The sequence below is a fragment of the Prunus dulcis genome, chromosome 1 (assembly GCF_902201215.1).
Source record: "Prunus dulcis chromosome 1, ALMONDv2, whole genome shotgun sequence".
Classification (NCBI taxonomy): Eukaryota; Viridiplantae; Streptophyta; class Magnoliopsida; order Rosales; family Rosaceae; genus Prunus; species Prunus dulcis.
In genome coordinates, this window is record NC_047650.1 from 15,049,919 (window position 1) to 15,070,543 (window position 20,625).

Here is a 20,625-nt window from a genome sequence, read left to right on the forward strand (position 1 = left end):
GGGTGAAACGAGTTGTGTTGTGTTATTCGCGAATTGTAAAGAGTCGTATTTGTGTTTAGTATTTTTCACCCGTTTTCATAACAGGTTAAATGAAGTAACACGACACAACAAGATTGTCAAGTCTATTTGACCAATATTTAGTGGATCCAACCGCTAATTTCCCCAAAAAAAAAAAAAATAATAAACAACAAAAAAACAAGTCAGGGTATCAGATCAGAAGGCGTTAATGTGTCTTACGCATTTTCCAATATGAACCGTTGATCTCATCAACGCAGATAAATGCAGCTGAGTGCACCACAGGAGATCCGTGCCCATTTCCCCGCTTCGGCTTGCGCGAGACTCTTCTTTTTCGGGCTTCTGGAATTCAAAACTGGACTTCCTCTCTCTCTCTCTCTCTCTCTCTCTCTCTCTCTCTCCTTCTACGGCTCTCCCAAAGTTTAAGTGCAGTGAATAATTAACTAAGCTCTCTTCAACTGCCGCCATGGAAATAGACCCCGATGACCTTTTCAGAGACGACGAAGGCGACCCAGATAATGAACTCTTCCAGGTTCTTTCTCTATCTTTTTTCCTTTTTCCTTTGGTCTATTTGCCTTTGACATATCTCTTTTCAGTGTAAAAAATGAATTTTTTTTTTCCCAATTCAGGAAAGAGAGTCGACCAAGGAGCTTGTGGTGTACCTGGTTGATGCTTCCCCCAAAATGTTCGCCACTACTTGTCCAGCCGTGAGTTTGTTTGGTTGTTTATTTGCTTAATTTGTTTAATAAATAGCCGTTCTTGAATCTTCGGATCTCAAATTTTCTAATTACTTCACTCATGATGTGATACTAACCAAATCATATATGGATGGATATGTGGCTAGGCATGTTATGCAAGAAATGCTTGTCATCATTTGACAGTTGCTCGAAATGTGCTTCTAAGCGAAACTAAACATAACCTCTAGACTTGCTTTCCAATGTGGTTTATGGAGGAACTATTTTCTTGTGCTTCAAAAAATAACAAGGCCATGCCAGTTTGTTGTTATCAGTACGTACTGATTTTCATTAATTTGTTTGAGGCTTCTTTATTTGTCAATGTTTGCAGGGAGACCGGAAGGATGACACTCATTTTCATGTTGCTGTGAGTTGTATTGTACAGTCTTTGAAGACGCAAATCATTAATAATTCGTACGATGAAGTTGCCATATGCTTCTTTAACACTGTAAGATTGGAACTCTATCAAGCTAAAACATGTTACATTGCTTGAACTTCTTACTACTTGATGCTTTAATATTAGTCAGAATATGAGTCATTCTCTTGTTGAGCTTACATGTACATCTGCAGAGGGAAAAGAGGAACTTGCAAGATTTAAATGGTGTTTATGTGTTTAACGTCGCTGACCGAGAGTATCTAGACAGGCCAACAGCCAGGCTAATAAAAGAAATTGATAACATAGAAGGTATTTCCTTGGTGAAATAGTGTTTTTGTTGGCTGTTTTCTTAGATACTTTTCTTAGAGTTGATTCCAGTTATAATTTAATTGACAATGTCCCCTACTTGAAAATTTATTTTATTTTTTCAATTTGTTTTAATCAAGATATTATCGATCTACTGGTGTTAAAATTTAGTTTATTAAGTCTAACATGCATTGAGTTTTTCTTGCATATTTGTTTTTTTATTAAAAAAAATTACAGGCAGAATTTAGAAACGTATAAGGTCAGTTAACAATGTGTTGTGCGTCTGTGTTTGACTGAGGGCTGTCCTGTGTGGGTGTGGCTCTGAGACTGTATTTTATGTAAATCTACCCTAAAATATACTCGGGAAATGTTTATAGTGAAATCACATTTTCTCTTGTAAAATTTGGCTTCTTTTATATGCTTTCTGGAGTTCTCATGCTTTGTAATTTATCCTGCCTGTCTCATCACTCTTCTTTTTGTTGAACCTCTTAGATTATGATAAAATTTTACAAAGAAAGGGCCATGTTGATGATCATAGCTGGATTAAGATCTAACTTTGAGGGTGGTACAGCTCTGTTAGCTTTAGGCTCCCATGTTATATATATTTATATCCCATCCCCAACATAAACTGCTTGTATAGACCAATGAAATTCCTGGTGATATATATATATATATATATATATATGTTAAATAGTTTGTGGTAATGGATGTAAACCAAAGACATCACATGATGATTTTGTTTGTGATCCAAGTTCTTCCTATTGACCAAATGCCTCTTTGGAGTGTCCAAGTCAAACTTTTTTTTTTTTTTTTTCCGTTTCTGTGGCAGAGTCATTTATGAGCAAAATTGGGAGTCAGTATGGTATTGTCTCTGGGTCCCGAGAAAATTCACTTTACAATGTCCTCTGGGTAGCCCAAGCACTGCTGCGTAAAGGGTAAGAGTAACGTATTATCAAAGTTTGGCTTTCTCTTAAAGAAAAAAAGTAAAAGAAAAATGGTATCAAAGTTCATTCCCCTTTTGAAATCATTTTCTATCCTGCTATTTTTATTTTGGTAGAATTGGACCCCATCTGTGTGCTCTCTAACATTATTAGCAAAACTACTATCTCAGATCTGCGAAGACAGCTGATAAGCGTGTTCTTTTATTTACAAATGAAGATGATCCATTTGGCAGCATTAAGGGAGTGATAAAGACAGATATGATGAGAACCACATTGCAGCGGACTAGAGTATTTGATTTGCACATCTTTGCAGTTTAATAGTATATTGATTGACATTCACTGTTATAAGAAGTCCACCCCTTAACTGTTTCCAGGATGCACAAGATCTTGGCATCTCAATTGAACTTCTTCCGTTGAGTCGGCCTGACAGTGATTTCAATGTTTCTACATTCTACTCGGTATGGCTATATCCTTTATTGTAATACTTTTTTTTGTTTTTGTTTTAATTATACGCTTCTTTGAGGATTAAAGTGATCGCATTGCTTACTTCTCTACTTTTATATGTTTCAGGATTTACTTGGACTCAAAGGCGATGATCTTGCACGATTTATGCCTGCAGCAGGAGAAAAGTAACTTTTTTTCCCCAATATTTATTTTATTATGCTCATTTGTGCAAACCATTATTTCCGGTTGGTCTTTTGACACATCTCTTATGTGCATTTGTAAGGAGTACTGCATATAACATTGGAACTGGGGAAACCAGTTGCTTCCTTTCAGATTCAACATGCTTAAATATTTCAACCTGTTGATCTCCCACATCTTTAGAAGCCTATTGCTTATAAAAGTAGAGTGACTATTGGAACTTGATGACATAAAAGCTGTAGGAGTTTCCAGGATATTATGGAGACAATGGATTGAGTTAAAAGAGGCAATATAGAAGTTTAAAATGAAGCATATTGATGAAATTTAAATATGAAATAAAATTTTTATGTTAAGGAGCTACGCTGCTACAATTGAGCACTGAGCATCAAATACAATTCAGGAGTTTTAGCAACAGACCATTTTATCTTAAAAGTTAATTCTAGGGGTCATGTGGCATTTTTTGTATTAAACGATGATGATCGAACATCTGGATTCAATGATCCATTAGGTTGTGCACTGTTGCGTTAATCTCAAATGCTTACTCTGCTCTGGACCTTTTAAGGCATAAAACCTAATAAATAAGTCTCACTTGTTGCCTAATTTACCTGTTTCTTTTTGTAAATATCTACTCTAATTTCAGATTGGAAGATATGAAGGATCAGCTTAGAAAGCGAATGTTCAAGAAGCGCCTAGTTAGAAAGATCACTTTCTCAATTGCCAATGGACTATCAATTCAACTGAGTTCTTATGCTTTAATTCGTCCTACTCTTCCAGGTATTTGCATCACCATTTGTTCAATTACTTACTCATTCTACAAGTCAGCGTCTGCCTATCAGTTTGGGCTCAGAACAATGTTTCATTGACTTTGGATAATAGGAGCAATCACCTGGCTTGATTCTGTGACTAATCGTCCTTTAAAGGTGATACTGCTTTACTACACTACATATCTTTTTATTGCCATTACATGGATATCTGTATCAATGACTAATGAATCGAAGACTTTGAAGTGAGAAAACTTTCTGATGCATTTTTTATGGCACGTAGCTACTTCCAATTTCGAAACAAGGTGGACTTTGTTGTTTATGACTTGTATGGTAAAGGTTATTTAGTCAACCCATTTTAGGAGGTTAATGATTCTCAGATATGTGTTTAAAGACCAGATTGATGAGCATTTTGATTTTGTATTTATTCATTAGTTTGGCTCACATTTGGAGGCTGGGTATGTTTCCCCTGTCAATCAAAAGGAAGGAGTCTAGAGACTTGAAATGGTATGATTTGAACAGTTAAGGACCTGTTTGGTTCTGCAATTCAAACAGTTTAATGTTGTTGAAGACTAAAAATTGGAGAATACTCTTTGGCTTGCTCCTCTCGGGCGTATTTTTAGTAGTTTTTGAAAATCGACATTAGGAAACCTTAAATATCTTTAGTGATTTTTTCAAGAAATTGGGTTGAGTTTTTGAGATCCTACACACATAGAAAACATCTCTTGTTGTTCCCATTATATTTATCTTCCTAATTCTGTGTGTATTTTCTCCCGAAACTTTTGTATAAATAAATGTGCACTAAAACTTCAACTTCATTGGAGGCTCATTAGGCCTGTTGTATAACAGGAGGGTAGCTCTCTCCCATGACAAAAACCCCTTCATGGGTGAAGCAGGATTTGATCCAGTGTCCCTTTTTTTGATACAAGAGATGTTACTAGCTAAACTAGCTGGCATCTTTTTGGTGTTGATGTTTAGCCTCCAGTGTTTCTATTGAACTTTAATTACATCCATAGAGTTTCAATATAAGAAAATGAGTTTCCATCAATGATTGAACTTTTGTATATAAGCCGTTTCCCTCAAGGTTGGTGTTATTACAAGTGTTGTGATTGGCATATTTGTTGGAGTAGTTTATTATAGCAGACATATCTATATCCAAGGCAAAATGTTCCATGTAGAGTATTGCAGATCATGGAGTACTGAATTTGTAAGACAAAAATGCACATGTGTACTTGGGGGCATGCCTCACTCACACACAAAGAAACACATGAACTATGACCTATGTCTTTTTAGTTCCTGGTTTACTCTACTAGAAAGTTTATGATTAACAAAAATTAGATAGAGTTACATTCATAAGATCTCATCCTGGTTTGTTGAAATGGTTCTAAGATGCAATAATTATCCCTAATCTAATTATTGTTTCCGATTGGGTAGTGATGCCATTTAAACCATATCTTGAGCAGTTCCTGTGTGTTGACATTGTGCAGACTGAAAGATCTTTCATCTGTGCTGATACTGGTGCTCTGGTGCAAGGATCTGCAAAACGTTTTCAACCTTACAAGACGTATGCATGTTATGCTACTTTTCTACATATTCTTTCTTATGTTTTAGTTTTTCCTAGCTCAATCCGACATAACCTTACCTTCACCAAGTGAAAGAACGTTGGCTAGTTTATATTTATTTTGTAAAAACTATTTTCTTCTTCATCTCTCTCGTTTTTTTTTCTCTTGTTTATTTTGTTATTTTCAGTTTACCATTACCTTAAAAGAAAAGAAAAAAAAAAACAGAAGGGGTCCTAGTCTAGTAACATAAGTTGATGTTACCCGAATCTATCTTCTTGTTACCATAGTTTACAGCATACAGTTACATGGACAGAGGAGTGCTTGTCATGAATGAGATACACAATTGGGCGTAGAAAACTATCTACAGAACCTTTAGGCAGCTACCTGTTTACTGGTTGCATTAGTCTCATTATGAAATCATCATCTTATCAATCTTATGATTTCACTTCTATACTGTTAGTTGGCTTCTTGAAATTTTTTTCCTGACTGTTCCATCTGTTTTCTAGTGAAAATATCAAGTTTTCAGTGGAGGAACTTTCAGAGATCAAAAGATTTTCCACTGGACATCTTCGTCTTCTTGGTTTCAAGCCATTAAATTGCTTAAAAGAGTTTCACAACTTGAGGCCGTCAACATTTGTTTTCCCTACTGATGAGGTTGCTTCTTTAGTCCTAAAGAACTGAAAATCTCAATTTTCTATGGTTATTGTTGATTTTTTTGGTTTTACCTTTGTTAGTATATACTATTTGTTCTTCATGGTTTAATGCAGTAGTTATTTTTTGTTGAACATTTAGGTGATGGCTGCTTCTTTCGATTTTAATATACTTTTGGGATTAAAACTGAGAGATTGTACTCTGCTGCAGGAACTGATTGGTAGCACATGCATTTTCATTGCTCTGCATAGATCAATGCTACGGCTAAAACGGTTAGTTCTTGTAGCATACATTTTTATGGACTGTACTGAACTATTATGTACTATTATTTTCATGCTATAATAATAAGGATAAAATGATTACTTGTTAATTATGTTATTTTGATTTTCAAATGTAAACACCACAGTAAATTGGGGAAGAAAAATCCAAGTTTGGACGAGAATGGGCCCTTGCGTAGGCATGGGCCCATCCCTTTTGAGGTCTGCCGTGGGTACATCACAAGCATGAGATGGGCCCTGGCTGCAGGACCTGTTGGGCTACTCAGGCCGAGGCATGTCCTAAAGCACGAATACTCCTGATTTAAATGGCTCGGTCCCATTTGACCCTACCCATTTGACACCTTTATAAGGACAGGGAAATATTCAATTCTCTCTACAAATTTTTTAGCCTCTCTCTCCCCATTGCCTTCACTTAAACATCCAATTCAACTTTTATCATCCCCCGCTTTTCAAATATGTTTGTGTGTGCAGATTATCATTTCTTTTATCTAGTTTTTTATTTTACTTCTTATTTTGTTTTTTCAGAATTCCTCAATTATGCTTTTTTGGTAGCCTTGCTTGTGGTTTGAGTGGAGCATTATTAATATCTATATATCTTTTTAAAATGATTGAGGTTATGAGTTTTTGAGGGTTTACTTGTTATTGTTGATTTTTTAATTTTTAATTTTAATTTTTCCAGTTTCGCAGTTGCATTTTATGGTAGTTCATCTCGTCCTCAATTAGTTGCCCTTGTTGCTCAAGTAAGATTTTATTACATTCACAAATAAGTTATGTTTAAATGCATACAATTTATGTCCACAAACATATATATATTTATATATATGTATAATATTTCTCTGGGTTGTTTTAATGCATGTGACTGAATGAATTGTTAAGAAGGGTGCGATTTTGTCAGATTTTCTACACTGGGTCCCCATCTCTGAATTAGTGCTAGTGCTGACAAATGGTTTCTCTATCAATAGATGCCAATATAATCTACCTTTTTGAATTCTTAGTAGTTGTTTGTTGCTAAACAGGGCAACATTTTTTAATTTGAAACAAAGAATTTGTTATGATTCCATATTCGTGATAGAGGAAACATGTGTTGGTGGTAGGTTTTAAATATTCTTGATAGCAGTGACTTGTTTTTGGGACTTTAAAAGTTGGTATTTGAACTAATTAATACTCGGCATTGTAGGAACCATTGTTTTTAAGTATTTGAACTAAAAGTTGGTAAGTTTTTGCAGATTTCCAACTCAATGGTTTTATTAAACAATTTCAAAATCTTAAATTCTTTTTACTTATTTATGTTAGTGAATGGCATTGACAACTTTGGTCCTAGTTGTGAAGTATTGTTGGTGATAAACCACACCTCATGTTATGGGTATGCTAATTTCTTTAGGCATTCACCAAATACAAAAAAGGAACTTGTGCAAAACATAAAATTAAGAAAGAAAATTGCAATCAATTTCTATAGGAGTTATATAATTCTCGCTGGTTACCATTGTGGTCATGTGTGTTTTGCTCAAAAGAAATACAATTTTTCATTGTTGATGTTGTCCCTCACCTCCATAGTTCTATACAAATTCGTAAAGCAATAATTTGAAATTTTCTGGTAGGAACAGAACATGAAAATAAAAACAAAATGGAAAAGGTAAGGTCATACTCTCATGGTATAGTTTTGTAATTGAGAATACTGCTTGATCTTATTCTCAATATCTATCAAACTGCTAAAACGATCAGTGGTTTTCAAACATTTGTGAAATTTTTGTGTTTATATTTGTTTGTTATTTGAGTCACAAATATCCTTGTCAAAATTTGTTTTATTAGAACTCACAAATCTCTTTGAAAATTCACAGGACGAAATAATTAGTGCTGGTGGTCAGGTTGAGCCACCGGGAATGCACATGATATATCTTCCATACTCTGAGGACATTAGAAACACTGAAGAGGCAAGGGATATTGTTGGATTTGTATTATAGAGTTTCTCCTACTAAAGTTATCTAACAAATGTCATGGTCGTGACAATTTGCAGCTTCATACAGGTTCAAATGTTGCACCACCTCATGCAAATGATGATCAAACTAGAAACGCTGCTGCTTTAATCAAACGTTTTGACTTAAAAGATTTCTCAGTATTCCAATTTGCCAACCCTGGTATTTCGTTTTGCAAATCCTTCATTGAAAGTATTCTATCAATATTCGAGCTTTCATTTGTGTGTATTTTGTTTGTTCTGGTTGCTTATCGTATACTTGGCCATTAGTTTTTGCTTAAGTCCAATCAAGAGATTTTGGAGAGGCAGTTGGGTGTGGACTTTTGTTTCATGCTTGTCCTTTCTGGGTTTATAAACTGTCATATTCTCATGATATGTGAATTGCCAATATGCTAGTTTCGTCACCTTGTCATGTGGAGTGGAATCTTAACTTCTGAACGTGGGTATGTTAAATTGAAATTGGGGAGCTTTCCCTTTTGAGCTGAATCGTAGCCACTTAAGTGTTCATTTTACTTCATGTATCCCACGCCCCTCCTTATATGTCTTCACCCATTCACCTGATTGGGCTGGAACCATCCCATCGTTTATAATCTCTAGGCCTTCCCAGCGCAGAAGCATATTCCTGCAGAATATTCTTCTCTTCTTTCCCGGAATTCCTAGAAGTGGATATTTGGTGATTTTGTCATCAGTGGAGGAGCATGCGTGATACAGATCTATTTCAAAACAATGCAATATAATCATCTGATAGCATGAGGTCTTAAAGATATTCTTACCTTTAATTCTAGATTGGGAGTAATTGTCTGTGTTTTTGATATCCTTGTTGAGTTGTCTTTCTTTTTAATATAGCAAATGAATCATTACAAGAATGATTGAAATTTATAACTCAAACCGTGTTCTGGAAAACAGTCCTTGTTGAACAATTCTTTGGATGCTTAGGGGGAAATTCACCTTCAATTGCTTAGTATAAATGTCTATAATACATATTAGTAATTAGTTGTACACATGTATTAGTGTGCCATTGTGTTTGGACTTTTGGAAGTTGACATCTTGGAGACCTCTTGTCCATCCCCTCAAATCATGGCTTTTTGACAGTACCAAAATAGTACACTATCTTTTTACTTTTGCTGTCATAATTTTTCTGTAAGGTGCATAGTATGAAACAGAGATTTTTGCAGCCTTGCAGAGACACTATGCAGTACTGCAGGCCCTAGCCCTGGAGGAGGATGAGATACCAGAAATCAAAGATGAAACGGTGCCTGATGAGGAAGGCATGTCTAGGTAATGGAAAGTGTATGCTTGCATATCTGCCTGCTCGTATCTCTTGCTTCCCAGTAACTGAGCACTTACTGTTTTTTTTTTCTCCTGCACAATGTTCCTAACTCGATGTCTTTGCGTATATGGCTTTACAGACCTGCATTTGTTAGTGCATTAGAAGACTTTAAGCAGTCTGTTTATGGGGATAATTATGAAGAGGAAAACGATGCTGTGGGAAATGGAAAAGCAAATGAGACCTCCAAAAAACGAAAAGCAGTTTCTGAAAATGCAGTTAAAGAGTCTGGTAACTATGATTGGGTTGATCTTGCAGACAACGGAAAGGTGAAACTGAAAATGGCTTTCCTGTACTTTAATACTTGTGGTTTTTATCTCACCTTTTTAAGCCGAGACGGAAAAAGAACATCCAAAAGATAATGTTTAAATTCAAGAGTTTTCATCCTGTTGATGTTAGCTGGATTTTTTTTTTTGGGAGGATGCTAATCGCTTCTGATACAAACCTTGTTTTGCAGTTAAAGGATTTGACTGTCACGCAGTTGAAGTACTATTTGACAGCAAATAATCTTCCGCTTGCCGGAAAGAAGGAAGCTTTGATCAGTCGAATTTTGACACACATGGGGAAATGACCAAGGCCAACTATATATCTTCTTTGCAAGATCGAAAGCTGTGTGGCTACGGTTCCGATGAATGGTACGTTGTGATCACCAGGGGTTTATGTACTTACAGCTGTGCATGAAGATCACCAGGGATTTTGAAAGGTGAAGGCTCAATTTTGTGGTGACAACCAATTCACTAATTCATTACAAATGAGCTGTTACTCATCATGAAAACATGGTGCAAATCTGACTTCACCATTGTATGTATGAAAAATTTGTTCATTTTCATCTTTAATGATAAGAATTGGAAACTTTTCAAGTAACTTAAATCTCAAGTAGACCTTCACATTTTCTGTGCATATTTTTCTCAAAGATCATTCCTTAATTTATGTTTAACATCTTCACTCATTATAGTGAAGGAAACGAACCAACAGATGAGATGTCTGTCTGCTAGGTGTAGATGAGTGTTGTTTTTGAGGACTCCGAGTGAATTCAGATCCGGAAAATTATGAAAAATAACTTTTTAAATTCACCATTGAAGAAGTGTAACTAGGAAGTCAAACTGAAAGAAGAATGTTCCATCTTGGACTTTTAATGTGATACGATCAAGGTCTAAAATATCGATGATATCGGAAATATCGGTAGTCCAAAAATATGGAAATTTCGATGGAAATATCGAGATATTATCGATATCGATAATAATTGAATAAAACTCACGGAAATTGTAAGAAAAACTTGAAAATTTTTATTGAAACTTTGGAGAATGTTTATTTAGTCAATTATCTATTGGTTTATCACATAAATTAGAAGGAAATGCATTGCATGATTGATTTAACTGATTTAAGTTGATTATACAGCGAGTTGGCAAACACTGTGAGTGTAGAAAATATGTAGTAATTAATGAAAAAATATTAAACATACCATAATCATTTATATATAATGATTTACTACAATATTTTACACTTCATACATTGCATGGTAAGATACATGAGTGACTTAGTACCACATACAATTCCTATGAAGTTCAAATTTTTCACTATCTTCATCATCTGTATGTGTAGAGTAAGTGTATTGTGAAGAATAGTCATCAAATGATAAATCCCCAAAATAGTTTTGTATTTAATTGTTAACATGCCATATATATATATATATATAAATATTTTAGCATATTATCACAAAAACATAAGTGATATGGTGATTAAGGTGTCGGAGGAGTAAAATGGGAGGGGTATAAGTCCCCTTTGTGTTTTTTTTCCCTCCATTTTTTCCCCTTTTTTCCCTTTTTTTTCCCTTTACATCAATATTTTCGATATTTTTGCGATATTACACTAATATTTTGACAAAATATTGTTGAAGTATGAGCGAAATTATCGACATCGATATTTTCCGATATTATTGTCGATATTTATACGATATGTACATGGATATGTTCCGAAATATCCGTGATTCGAAAAAACCAAAATATCCTCGATATTTCGTCGATATTATCGATATTTGAAACACGATATGTATATGCCTATCGAAGGGTGAATTTTCCTAGAACCTGTTAATCTTTTACTTTGTCTATCTCAAATTTAACACTAACTAGCTATTGTTCTATTTATTATCATTTATATTGCAACGTATCTCAAGTTTGAATCTACGTACTTTGTCTATCCCAAATGTTGACTAGCTATTGATATATAGTTCTACTGGCAATGGAATCTTGCTAGAAAAACGTCGTGATTTGTAAACTAGTGGTCTCATATTTAAATCCTCATGACACTTTGATAGTGTGTGTAAGAAAACCCCTCCCATTTCCTAACTTTGGCAAAAAAATAAAAGTATAATTCTCACTCTTTGTTGTATTTATCATTTGTTATTGCAATATATCTTAAGTTCGAATTCTCACTCTTTGTTAACTAAAATAAAAACAAAACAGAAAAAGTGGTTTAACATGACTAAGATGGTAGCTTATTTATGGTGGCTTTTAACACTGCTTATATATCTTAAGTTTGCGTGAAACAACTGTAATGCATTGCGATTTCATTTTTCTTTCAATAAATTGTCCATGAGATTTGAGATATTCTCCAACAAAGTGGAGGCTATATACCATCATACCAAATTTTCATTGACAACTCTACAATACATACCGAGTTTTCATTTCAATACCAAATTTTCATTGACAACACATAAACTGATAGGGGGCCTTTGGTCAAACGAAATATCCAGAGTATCATTCATGATCATGGTTATTATGTTGAGCAAATATAAATTATTTAAATTAATCATTTCACAAAATTGTCTGAATGTGGCGAGTATTGTTCTTCTTTCAACTGCAATGCCAAACTATCTAACATTGCATATATAAGCAAGCCTTCAGGATGACCCCTATCTTCGACTGTAAATACATGAGGTTTCCCATTAACATGAAGAAGGCTTTGTCCTGGAATTTTTTTTACTTTCTTAAATTTCATAGCTCTCCTTAATGCAGCAACTTCATCCCACCTTCTCTCTGATGCATATATGTTCGCCATCTCCACAAATGGAACTGCACCCTGGGGCTCCAACTCAAATAGACGGCGACATGCATATTCTCCGATCTCTACATTATGGTGAATCTTGCAAGCACTAAGTAATGCACCCCATATGCGAGCATCGGGTTTCATCGGCATACTTTTCACAAGCTCCGTTGCTTCTTCCAACCTTCCCTTACGCCCAAGGAGATCCGCCATACAAGAAAAGTGGTCTACCCCAGGATTTATCTTGTAAACTTTTTTCATCATGTCAAAGAACTCCATTCCTTTCTCAAGAAGACCTGCATGAGTGCAAGCTTGAAGAATGGCAAGAAAAGTTAAGTGGTTTGGTTTCAAGTCCAAATCCACCATCAGGCAGAAAAGGTCCAGAGCTTCTTCGTAGTTGCCATTCAAAGCAAAGCCTGCGATCATAGTTGTCCAGGAAACAACAGTTCTCACTGGCAAGGCATAGAAGAGCTCTCGAGCACTGTTAACATTTCCACATTTTGCATACATGTCAATTAATGCATTGCAGACTACAATGCTGTCTCTTAAACCGTTAGAAAAGGCATAGTTATGAATCCATTTTCCCAGCTCAAGTGCTCCTGTTTGGCTGCAACCTGACACCAGAGAAAGCACAGTAACCAAATCAGGTTTCTCACCAGCTGCTTCCATAGCATGAAACAATCTTAGCGCCTCATTCAAATCTCCTTTATCAGCATACCCACTGATCATAGCAGTCCATGAAACACAAGTTCTATTTGACATGCCATCAAATAAAAATCTAGAAGAAAGTATATCACCACACCTGGAATACATTGATATAAGGGCATTGACAACAAAAATGTCAGAATCACAGCCCATTTGAATTCCATGACAATGAATCAGCACACCCTGTAGCAATTTATCAGGTTGAATGCATGAAGAAAGGAGGCTCACAATTGTGCTTATATCAGGCCTATAACCATCACAGAGCATCCATTTGTAAAAATTTAGAGCATCAAGAAATTTCTCTAAGTTTGCATATCCTGCAATCATTGAATTCCATGAGACAACAGTCCTCGCGCCAATTTCAATCCCATTAAAGACAGCCATGGCCGAACTTAAGTCATCGCATTTGGAATAGGCAGAGATCCAAGTGTTAGCCATTGAAACATCTCCATCTATCCCAATCTGAATTCCAAATGCATGAATGGCTTTCACCAGTGCCAAATTCTTTGTCTCCAAACTTGCCTGAGTCAACCCCATAACCGTGATGGTATCAGGCAGAATTCGTGCAAACCTCATCCCATGGAACAAGCGTAACACTTTATCAAGAAATCCCAATTGCGCAAAACCCATAAGCATCACATTCCAGCAAGCCACGTCTCTCATGGGAATTCTCTCAAACAGAATGTAGGCATCAGCCAACCGATCACACTTGACATACATATCGAGCATTGCTGTTTGCACAAAGATATCTGACCGAAATGGTGATTTTAAAACATTGGTGTGAATAATTTGGGAGAATTTGAGGTTGGAAAGCTTGGCACATGCTTTAGCCAAGAAGGGAAAGGTGAAGTTGTTAGGTTCCAAACCATTTTGTTTCATTTGGAAAAAGAGAAGGAGGGCTTTGTGGGGACGGCTTTGGTTCACAGATTCTCTTATAGCAGAGTTCCACCCAACAATGGTTGAGAATTTTGAAAGAAGGACCATTTATCATTGTCTTCGTCGTGGCTGAAAAGAGAGATACTTTCTCTTCAAATCTAACTTAATGTTGACACCCATCAGTTTTACATATGCCTTGAAACTGCCACGTAAGCATCATCAACTTCGGGGATGCGTCCAACTCTATTCTAAGTCCCAACAGCAGTTCCAGAATTCACAGACAAACAAAGAGAGAATGGTGGAAACACCGTATGAAGATGACGGCGACTCCATGCCAAGGCACCAGAAGAGAGGCGGTCGGAAACCCTAGCGACGAAGTCAGCAGAGAGCGATGCAGCGGCTGAATCGCAGAGACCGGAAATGAGATGGACGACTTGTCGTGCGATGGGGTCGTCGTCGAAGGAAGAGAGAGCATGAACGAGAGGCGAGACGAGGAAGTGAGGGTGGAAGCAGCCCAACCTGGGCTACCGCTCGGGGCGCTTTTAATTTTTTACAGCCCAAAGTAAATTTTTAGCCCGCCCAAGCCCACTCACACAGCGGCAATACCCCTTCACGAATTGTCTGTCTGTGTTGATGTTGTTGTTTGCTTTGGTTGGCATGTTTGGTTGCTTTTAGCTTAGCTGGCATGTTTTGGTTGTTTTCTTCTATATTCCTTCATCATCTTCTTTGTTGTCTTCATATTATTTTCCTCCCTCAATTTGTTGTTATTGAAATTTGGGGATTTTTTTAGGGTTTATAAAGTATCAGTTTTTTATTGAAATTGAAAATCCTAATTGATACTTTATAAACCCTAACAAAATTAGGGATTTCAGTTGAATATTATAAATTATCAATTGATTATATGAATGATGAATTATTAAACAGGGATTAGGTGAATTAATTAATTACTAACATATTGTCCTTTTTTCTGAAACTGAATAACCCTTATTCTCCATTGTTAAGCGATTTAAAAGAAGTGGGGCCCACACCACGTAACAGAAAGTCTCTTAATACTGACGGAACGAGTAACGTAAGATAGTTTTTAAAAGTGTAGGTTGTATTTTGAGATATTTCAAAGCACATGTGGTAATCTAAGACAACTTTGAAAGCACAGGGGGCATGTACATAAATAAGCCTTCTATCTATGTATTATATGAATTTTGAAGGGTGAGGCTCATTATGTCCCCCCGACTAGGTGTAATGCTTTGGTTATCAATGAAATTCACTCGCACCGTCAAGTTTTCTTTCTTCTTTTAGGTTATGTACGTAAAATAAATTTAGCCCACCCCAATTTGGAATTTTGGGTCTGTCCCTTTATAACAGCACTGTTTGAAACTGCCACATTCTTAAATGTCTTAACGGGGAAGGTCTAATGCTACATTTCGTGATGCAATCACAAGACACTCAAGTATTGGTGTCTTTCTTGCTGCTCCTGGATGAAAGAGAGTATCCTTTAAAGAAGCATGAAAGATGAGTTGATTAATTTCACAGATATTTAACTAATTTAGGAAAGGAGTAGAAGAAAAAAGTAAAAGTTTTTGAAGAGAGAACCCAATAGCATCACCATGTATGCTTCATTTAAAGAGGGCAAAACCATGAACCAGTTCAAACTTGTATACATGCAACTAAACTGGAAATAGGAAATATATCCAACCAAATATTCAGAGACCCACAGTACACAATTGAATAACCACAAAACAGAACCATTTAGTAAGCTGTGCCCCCACCAAAGGCACATTGGATCACTAAGCTTAGAGAAGTGAAAGAACTATTACTAAAATGCTCATGAATAAGTCCTTATGGAAGTCTCTTGAGATTTCCGGATTGATGGATTCTAAATTTACAGCCAAAATAAAACTCAACTCAGAAAAAAATTATACAACTCAGAAAATAAAAAAGTGGGTGAGATTACCTCGCAATGGGGAGGGAGGAAATCAGACTGCTGTGCTGCGTTCGAAACTTGGAAGAGAAGACTGGAAGTGGAGAGGAAGTAGAGGGTGACTGAGTGAGTGAGTGAGTGATGGTAAGTGGGTCAGGGCCACAAAGGACTACGCCGCTGTGCTGTGATTGAAATTTCGAAGAGAAAACTGTGAAATGGGCTTGGGCTTGGGCTTGCATGTAAATTTCTTGAACTATTATTTCTGCTTAAAAACTTACTCAGCATGAATGTTTGATTGCACTGGCTCAGAGGCTTTTGTTTAATAAGAGTTTATTTACGTTGGCACCTAAAGCTTTTTAATGTTTTAAACTGTTTTTACAAGTCCCTTCTTGTTAATTTTCGGTTAAAAAATTACTTATATCATTAAAAGATTTCTCCAAATGAAAAAGCTAATTAAAAAAAATTACTTATATCACTTTTAAATAATGATGGGAAATTTGTCTCATGTTTGGCAATTGCCTTTGATACCCAAAAAAAAAGAAAGAAAAAAAAGAAGCCAAAAGTGCTTTACCATCAATTGCCAAATTGATATCCGTCAATTGCCTATTTTGCTTTCACTCCGACCTGTCAAGTTGGCAATCGACAAACAAACAACACGTAATTACGATTCCAATTTGTGAACCGACTGCCTGATTGGCAATTACAAAAATCATGGTTTTACAAGGTTTGGGAACGTTCATGTCCCAAAAGATGTAACATGGGTCTGTAATGTTGTAAACTCTTGTTTTTACAATAATAAGGAGCAATTTTACTTGTTCAAGGCCCAACAATTCATGAATATTGTAATTTTTTTTTTTTTGATCAAAGAGTAAGAAACTTTCATTCCAAACAACAACCATACAATTTGCAATGAAAACATGGATGCAACAAGAGGTGGCCTCATTAAAACCTTGCCATAAAAATCTCCAATAGAGAAAATCTGGTCAAGAAAAAAGAGTACCACAGCATCCCAAACTGAAAATCCAAACAACTACCCACCCTTCATGTTTGTTACCAACAGTGAAACAAGCCAGTCAAGAGCAAGACCAGCCCAGAAAGAATGATGCTGTTCTCGCAGCCCAAACTGCGCCAAAGAGTGAGCTACCCGATTACTCGAACATGGCTGAAAAATAACATCACTAACACACAGTTCTGCTAGCAACCTTCTATTGTCATCTACAATATTACCCAGATTACTCCAGAGGTCTCCATTTCCTTTCAGCAAAACCACAACTTCCTGCGAGTCTGATGCAACCAAAAAATCAGAGATTCCCAACTCAGTAGCCTTCAATAATCCCATGTGTATAGCAGCACATTCAGTAGCCAAAACATCTAAACCTGCTGTGCCCCACTTCTTTTAAATCGCATAACAATGGAGAGTAAGGGTTATTCAGTTTCAGAAAAGGGGAAATAAAAAACCCAGTTTCAACAGAACACTCCCAAGTTTGTTTCAATTTTTTATTATAAATTATTTCAATTTGTTGAGTGAAAAGAAAGAGTCGAAGTTTCAGAGTTCAATGGAAGACGACGACACGAAGCAGCTGAGCATATACAGGGCAGCGAGGACGATAAAGAGGAGGGAAAACACCCTTTACAACGCCCTTAAATCCATCCACGACGACTCCATCTTTGTCGGCGAAATCTTGCAGGTTTGGCCTGACCTCCCTCTCCTACTCTTCCAAGTTCCACTATACTTGCTACTTCAAATCCACTGACGGCCACAACAATAACTGGTCCTTCAACACCTCTCGCCTCAACCTCCATGTCACTCAACTTGCAGGTACAACATACAACTATCATGTTTATATGTTTGCTTAACTTTCTCTTCTCTCTGGTTTTTTTTTTTTGGTTTGTCTGTTTGTTTTGATTTTGGGTTTTTGTTGTTGAATTGGGTAGGACAGAAAGGAGGGTTCTTTATTGGATGCAACTCGGAGAGGGAAGAGGTTTCCAGATAGCATGTCGAAGACGATACCCATTTGGACCTACGTTTTGAACCAATTTATTTCTAACCATTTGAATAAAATGCGTCAATCTGCTCTATTCAATGATGGGGTGAATTGAAAACCAAATTTCCCCTAGCCCTCTTCAGTAGCCAAAACATCTAAACCTGCTGGGCCTTGATCGACAAACCCCCAAATAAAGTTACCTGCAGAGTCTCTTAAGGCACCACCCACCCCTCTACTACAACCAGCTTGTCCAATCGCCCCATCACAATTCAATAAAAAGGAGGAAGAGGGAGGTTTTATCCATATAATAAATCGTGGCACCCTTGCTGGCTTGGTGTAAGTATTATGTATTTTAAACTGCTCCAAAAACTCCACGGTCTTTCTGTAGAGCACCTCATTGCGAAGCTTCCGAACTCTCCAGCAACAACACACAAAACGTTCTAAGTCACAATCTGAAAGAGTAAGGAACATAACCTCCAAAAAATCAGCAAAAGAGCCTTGTCTGACCGTCGAATCAATGTTGAAGGAAGTTAGCGCCCAAAACTGTCTGCTGCGTTTACAGCCCCAAAAAGCATGGATAACATCCTCCGTCGCCGTCCCACAACCAGAACAATAAACTGAAACTAATACCTTCCCTCTGAACAAGGTTTAATGTTGTAGGCAAAATATTTAAACTTGCCCTCCAAAGCAGGATTTTAACCTTATTTGGAACTTCCAAGTGCCAAAGTTTTTTCCAAAAAGCGCGCTGACTTCCAGAGTTGGAACCTCCAATCTCCCCATTGACCTCTCTATCACAAAGTCTTAAAAGCAAGACGATATCCAGTCTTCGCAGAATATTTACCATTTTTTGAGAAAAACCAAAAGCGCTTATCTTTAAGACACCCCATTGATGCAGGGCCGGTCTTGAGATTTTGAAGGCCCTGTGCAAACCTTAAATTGGGGCCTCACATAAGTTAACACAAACTTACACCATTATAATACCATACAATAAATGTTTTTTTTTCTTCAAGTGATCAAAGTACCCCTACTCCCAAGGACAAAATTGAAATTTCACAAAAGAATTAAATTGGATTAAATCGATTACGTTGGGTTAGAGATGTTACACCTTTTGATTAATCACCATGATTGTGTCAACAGGCCTTTAACACATCGGACAAGTACCCCTATTGACTAATTCATTGTGATGGATTATTTATTATTTCAGTTTGTGGTTGTGAAAGTAGATGGGATATTGAATGTTGGTGTTGACATCGGACAAGCCTTTAACACAAGCAGGTTTTGAAGTCGAGTCCTGAATAGAAGTTGAGGCCCTACAAACCAACACAACTAGAAACGTCTTTGTGTCAACAATTTGCTCACTCTGTATATATATATAACATTTGTTATACATATAGAGTGCTGCTATTTCCACCCACCTGTCCTATTTTCTCACCCACTATGTAAATTTGAAAAATTAAAATCCTACTTTTCCACCCACCATTATTCCTAAAATACCCTTTAATTATTAATTCGACCAAACACCATCAACTCCAAGTTAAAAACATAAAAATTTTAACCCCAAAAAAAAAAAAAAAACATTCTTCATCTTCTTCATGTGTTTTCAACATCACGACCTTACCCTACCATATTAATATTCTCATCAACCCCTTAGCAGTACTGGTGGCTTCACGACCGCGACACCACCACCACAACAACATACAACCAACAAGACTACAATGGATTTTTAATTGAAGTGATGTTATATGGAATAAGGACCCGTATGTGGGTTAATCAGACTAAAAAATCTTTAAAATGGAATAAAATTAAAGGACAATTTGGCCTCTATTATCAACACCTACCAACCCTGACACAATATTAAAGGTGGAGTTGAGAATTTGATTTGAATTTTTTTTAAAAAAAAACTTTTCAAAGGATTGGGATGGATAGATCAATGCTCGCTGAATTTGTTGAGGTCAGGAAGATGGAAAGAATATGGAGAGTAAAAGAAAAAATTTATTTTCTTTTTAAAATTTGTTTTATTTTTAGGGTTTTAGAAGTCATTTTACATAGGGATAAATTTGTCTTTAAATTTTTTAAAATAAGGTGGGTGGAAAAATATGAAGTTGGTGAAAATAGCAGCACTCTACATATATTATACATATGAAAAAAAAATTGGGGCCCCTAAAAGATTAGGGGCCCTGTGCGGTGGCACCACTTGCACACCCTCAGGGCCACCCCTGCATTGATGGCAATGGAATACTCAAAATTGCCGCACAGTCCTCGTCACAAAAAGAATGATCCAAAAAAGTCCTATTCCACCCACCCGACGCCGTAATTAGATAAAAAACTTTGGCCTCTAGAGAAAGACCTCTATTTATAAGGGGCGAAAAGGTATAAGGTTTTGGAATCCATTTATCATGAAATACCCTCACAGAAGTCCCACTACCAATGCGCCAAATAAGGCCCTGCTCAATAACTTGTCTTCCCCACAGAATTGAGCGCCAGATTAAAGACGGTGACTGCCCATACCCAGCTGTAAGAAAATCACCATTCGG

At 36.5% G+C, this 20,625-nt stretch overlaps 2 protein-coding genes across 2 annotated transcripts; one reads left to right on the forward strand and one right to left on the reverse strand.

Moving 5' to 3' along the window:
* Positions 1-310: 310 nt before the first annotated feature.
* On the forward strand, positions 311-10,429 carry LOC117616563 (ATP-dependent DNA helicase 2 subunit KU70). Its single transcript, XM_034345916.1, has 19 exons — positions 311-547; positions 645-722; positions 1,081-1,197; positions 1,320-1,434; positions 2,261-2,366; positions 2,543-2,660; positions 2,747-2,830; positions 2,943-3,001; positions 3,655-3,788; positions 3,891-3,934; positions 5,263-5,339; positions 5,844-5,991; positions 6,199-6,260; positions 6,946-7,006; positions 8,105-8,197; positions 8,281-8,401; positions 9,414-9,516; positions 9,648-9,834; positions 10,023-10,429. The coding sequence occupies exons 1-19, from the start codon at positions 482-484 to the stop codon at positions 10,134-10,136; spliced, it is 1,887 nt and encodes a 628-aa protein (XP_034201807.1). The 5' UTR covers positions 311-481; the 3' UTR covers positions 10,137-10,429.
* Positions 10,430-12,297: 1,868 nt separating this feature from the next.
* On the reverse strand, positions 12,298-14,747 carry LOC117621440 (pentatricopeptide repeat-containing protein At4g19191, mitochondrial-like). The gene has a single exon (XM_034351922.1). It carries the CDS (start codon positions 14,294-14,296, stop codon positions 12,374-12,376), a length of 1,923 nt encoding a protein of 640 aa, XP_034207813.1. The 5' UTR covers positions 14,297-14,747; the 3' UTR covers positions 12,298-12,373.
* Between the last annotated feature and the right edge of the window lie 5,878 nt (positions 14,748-20,625).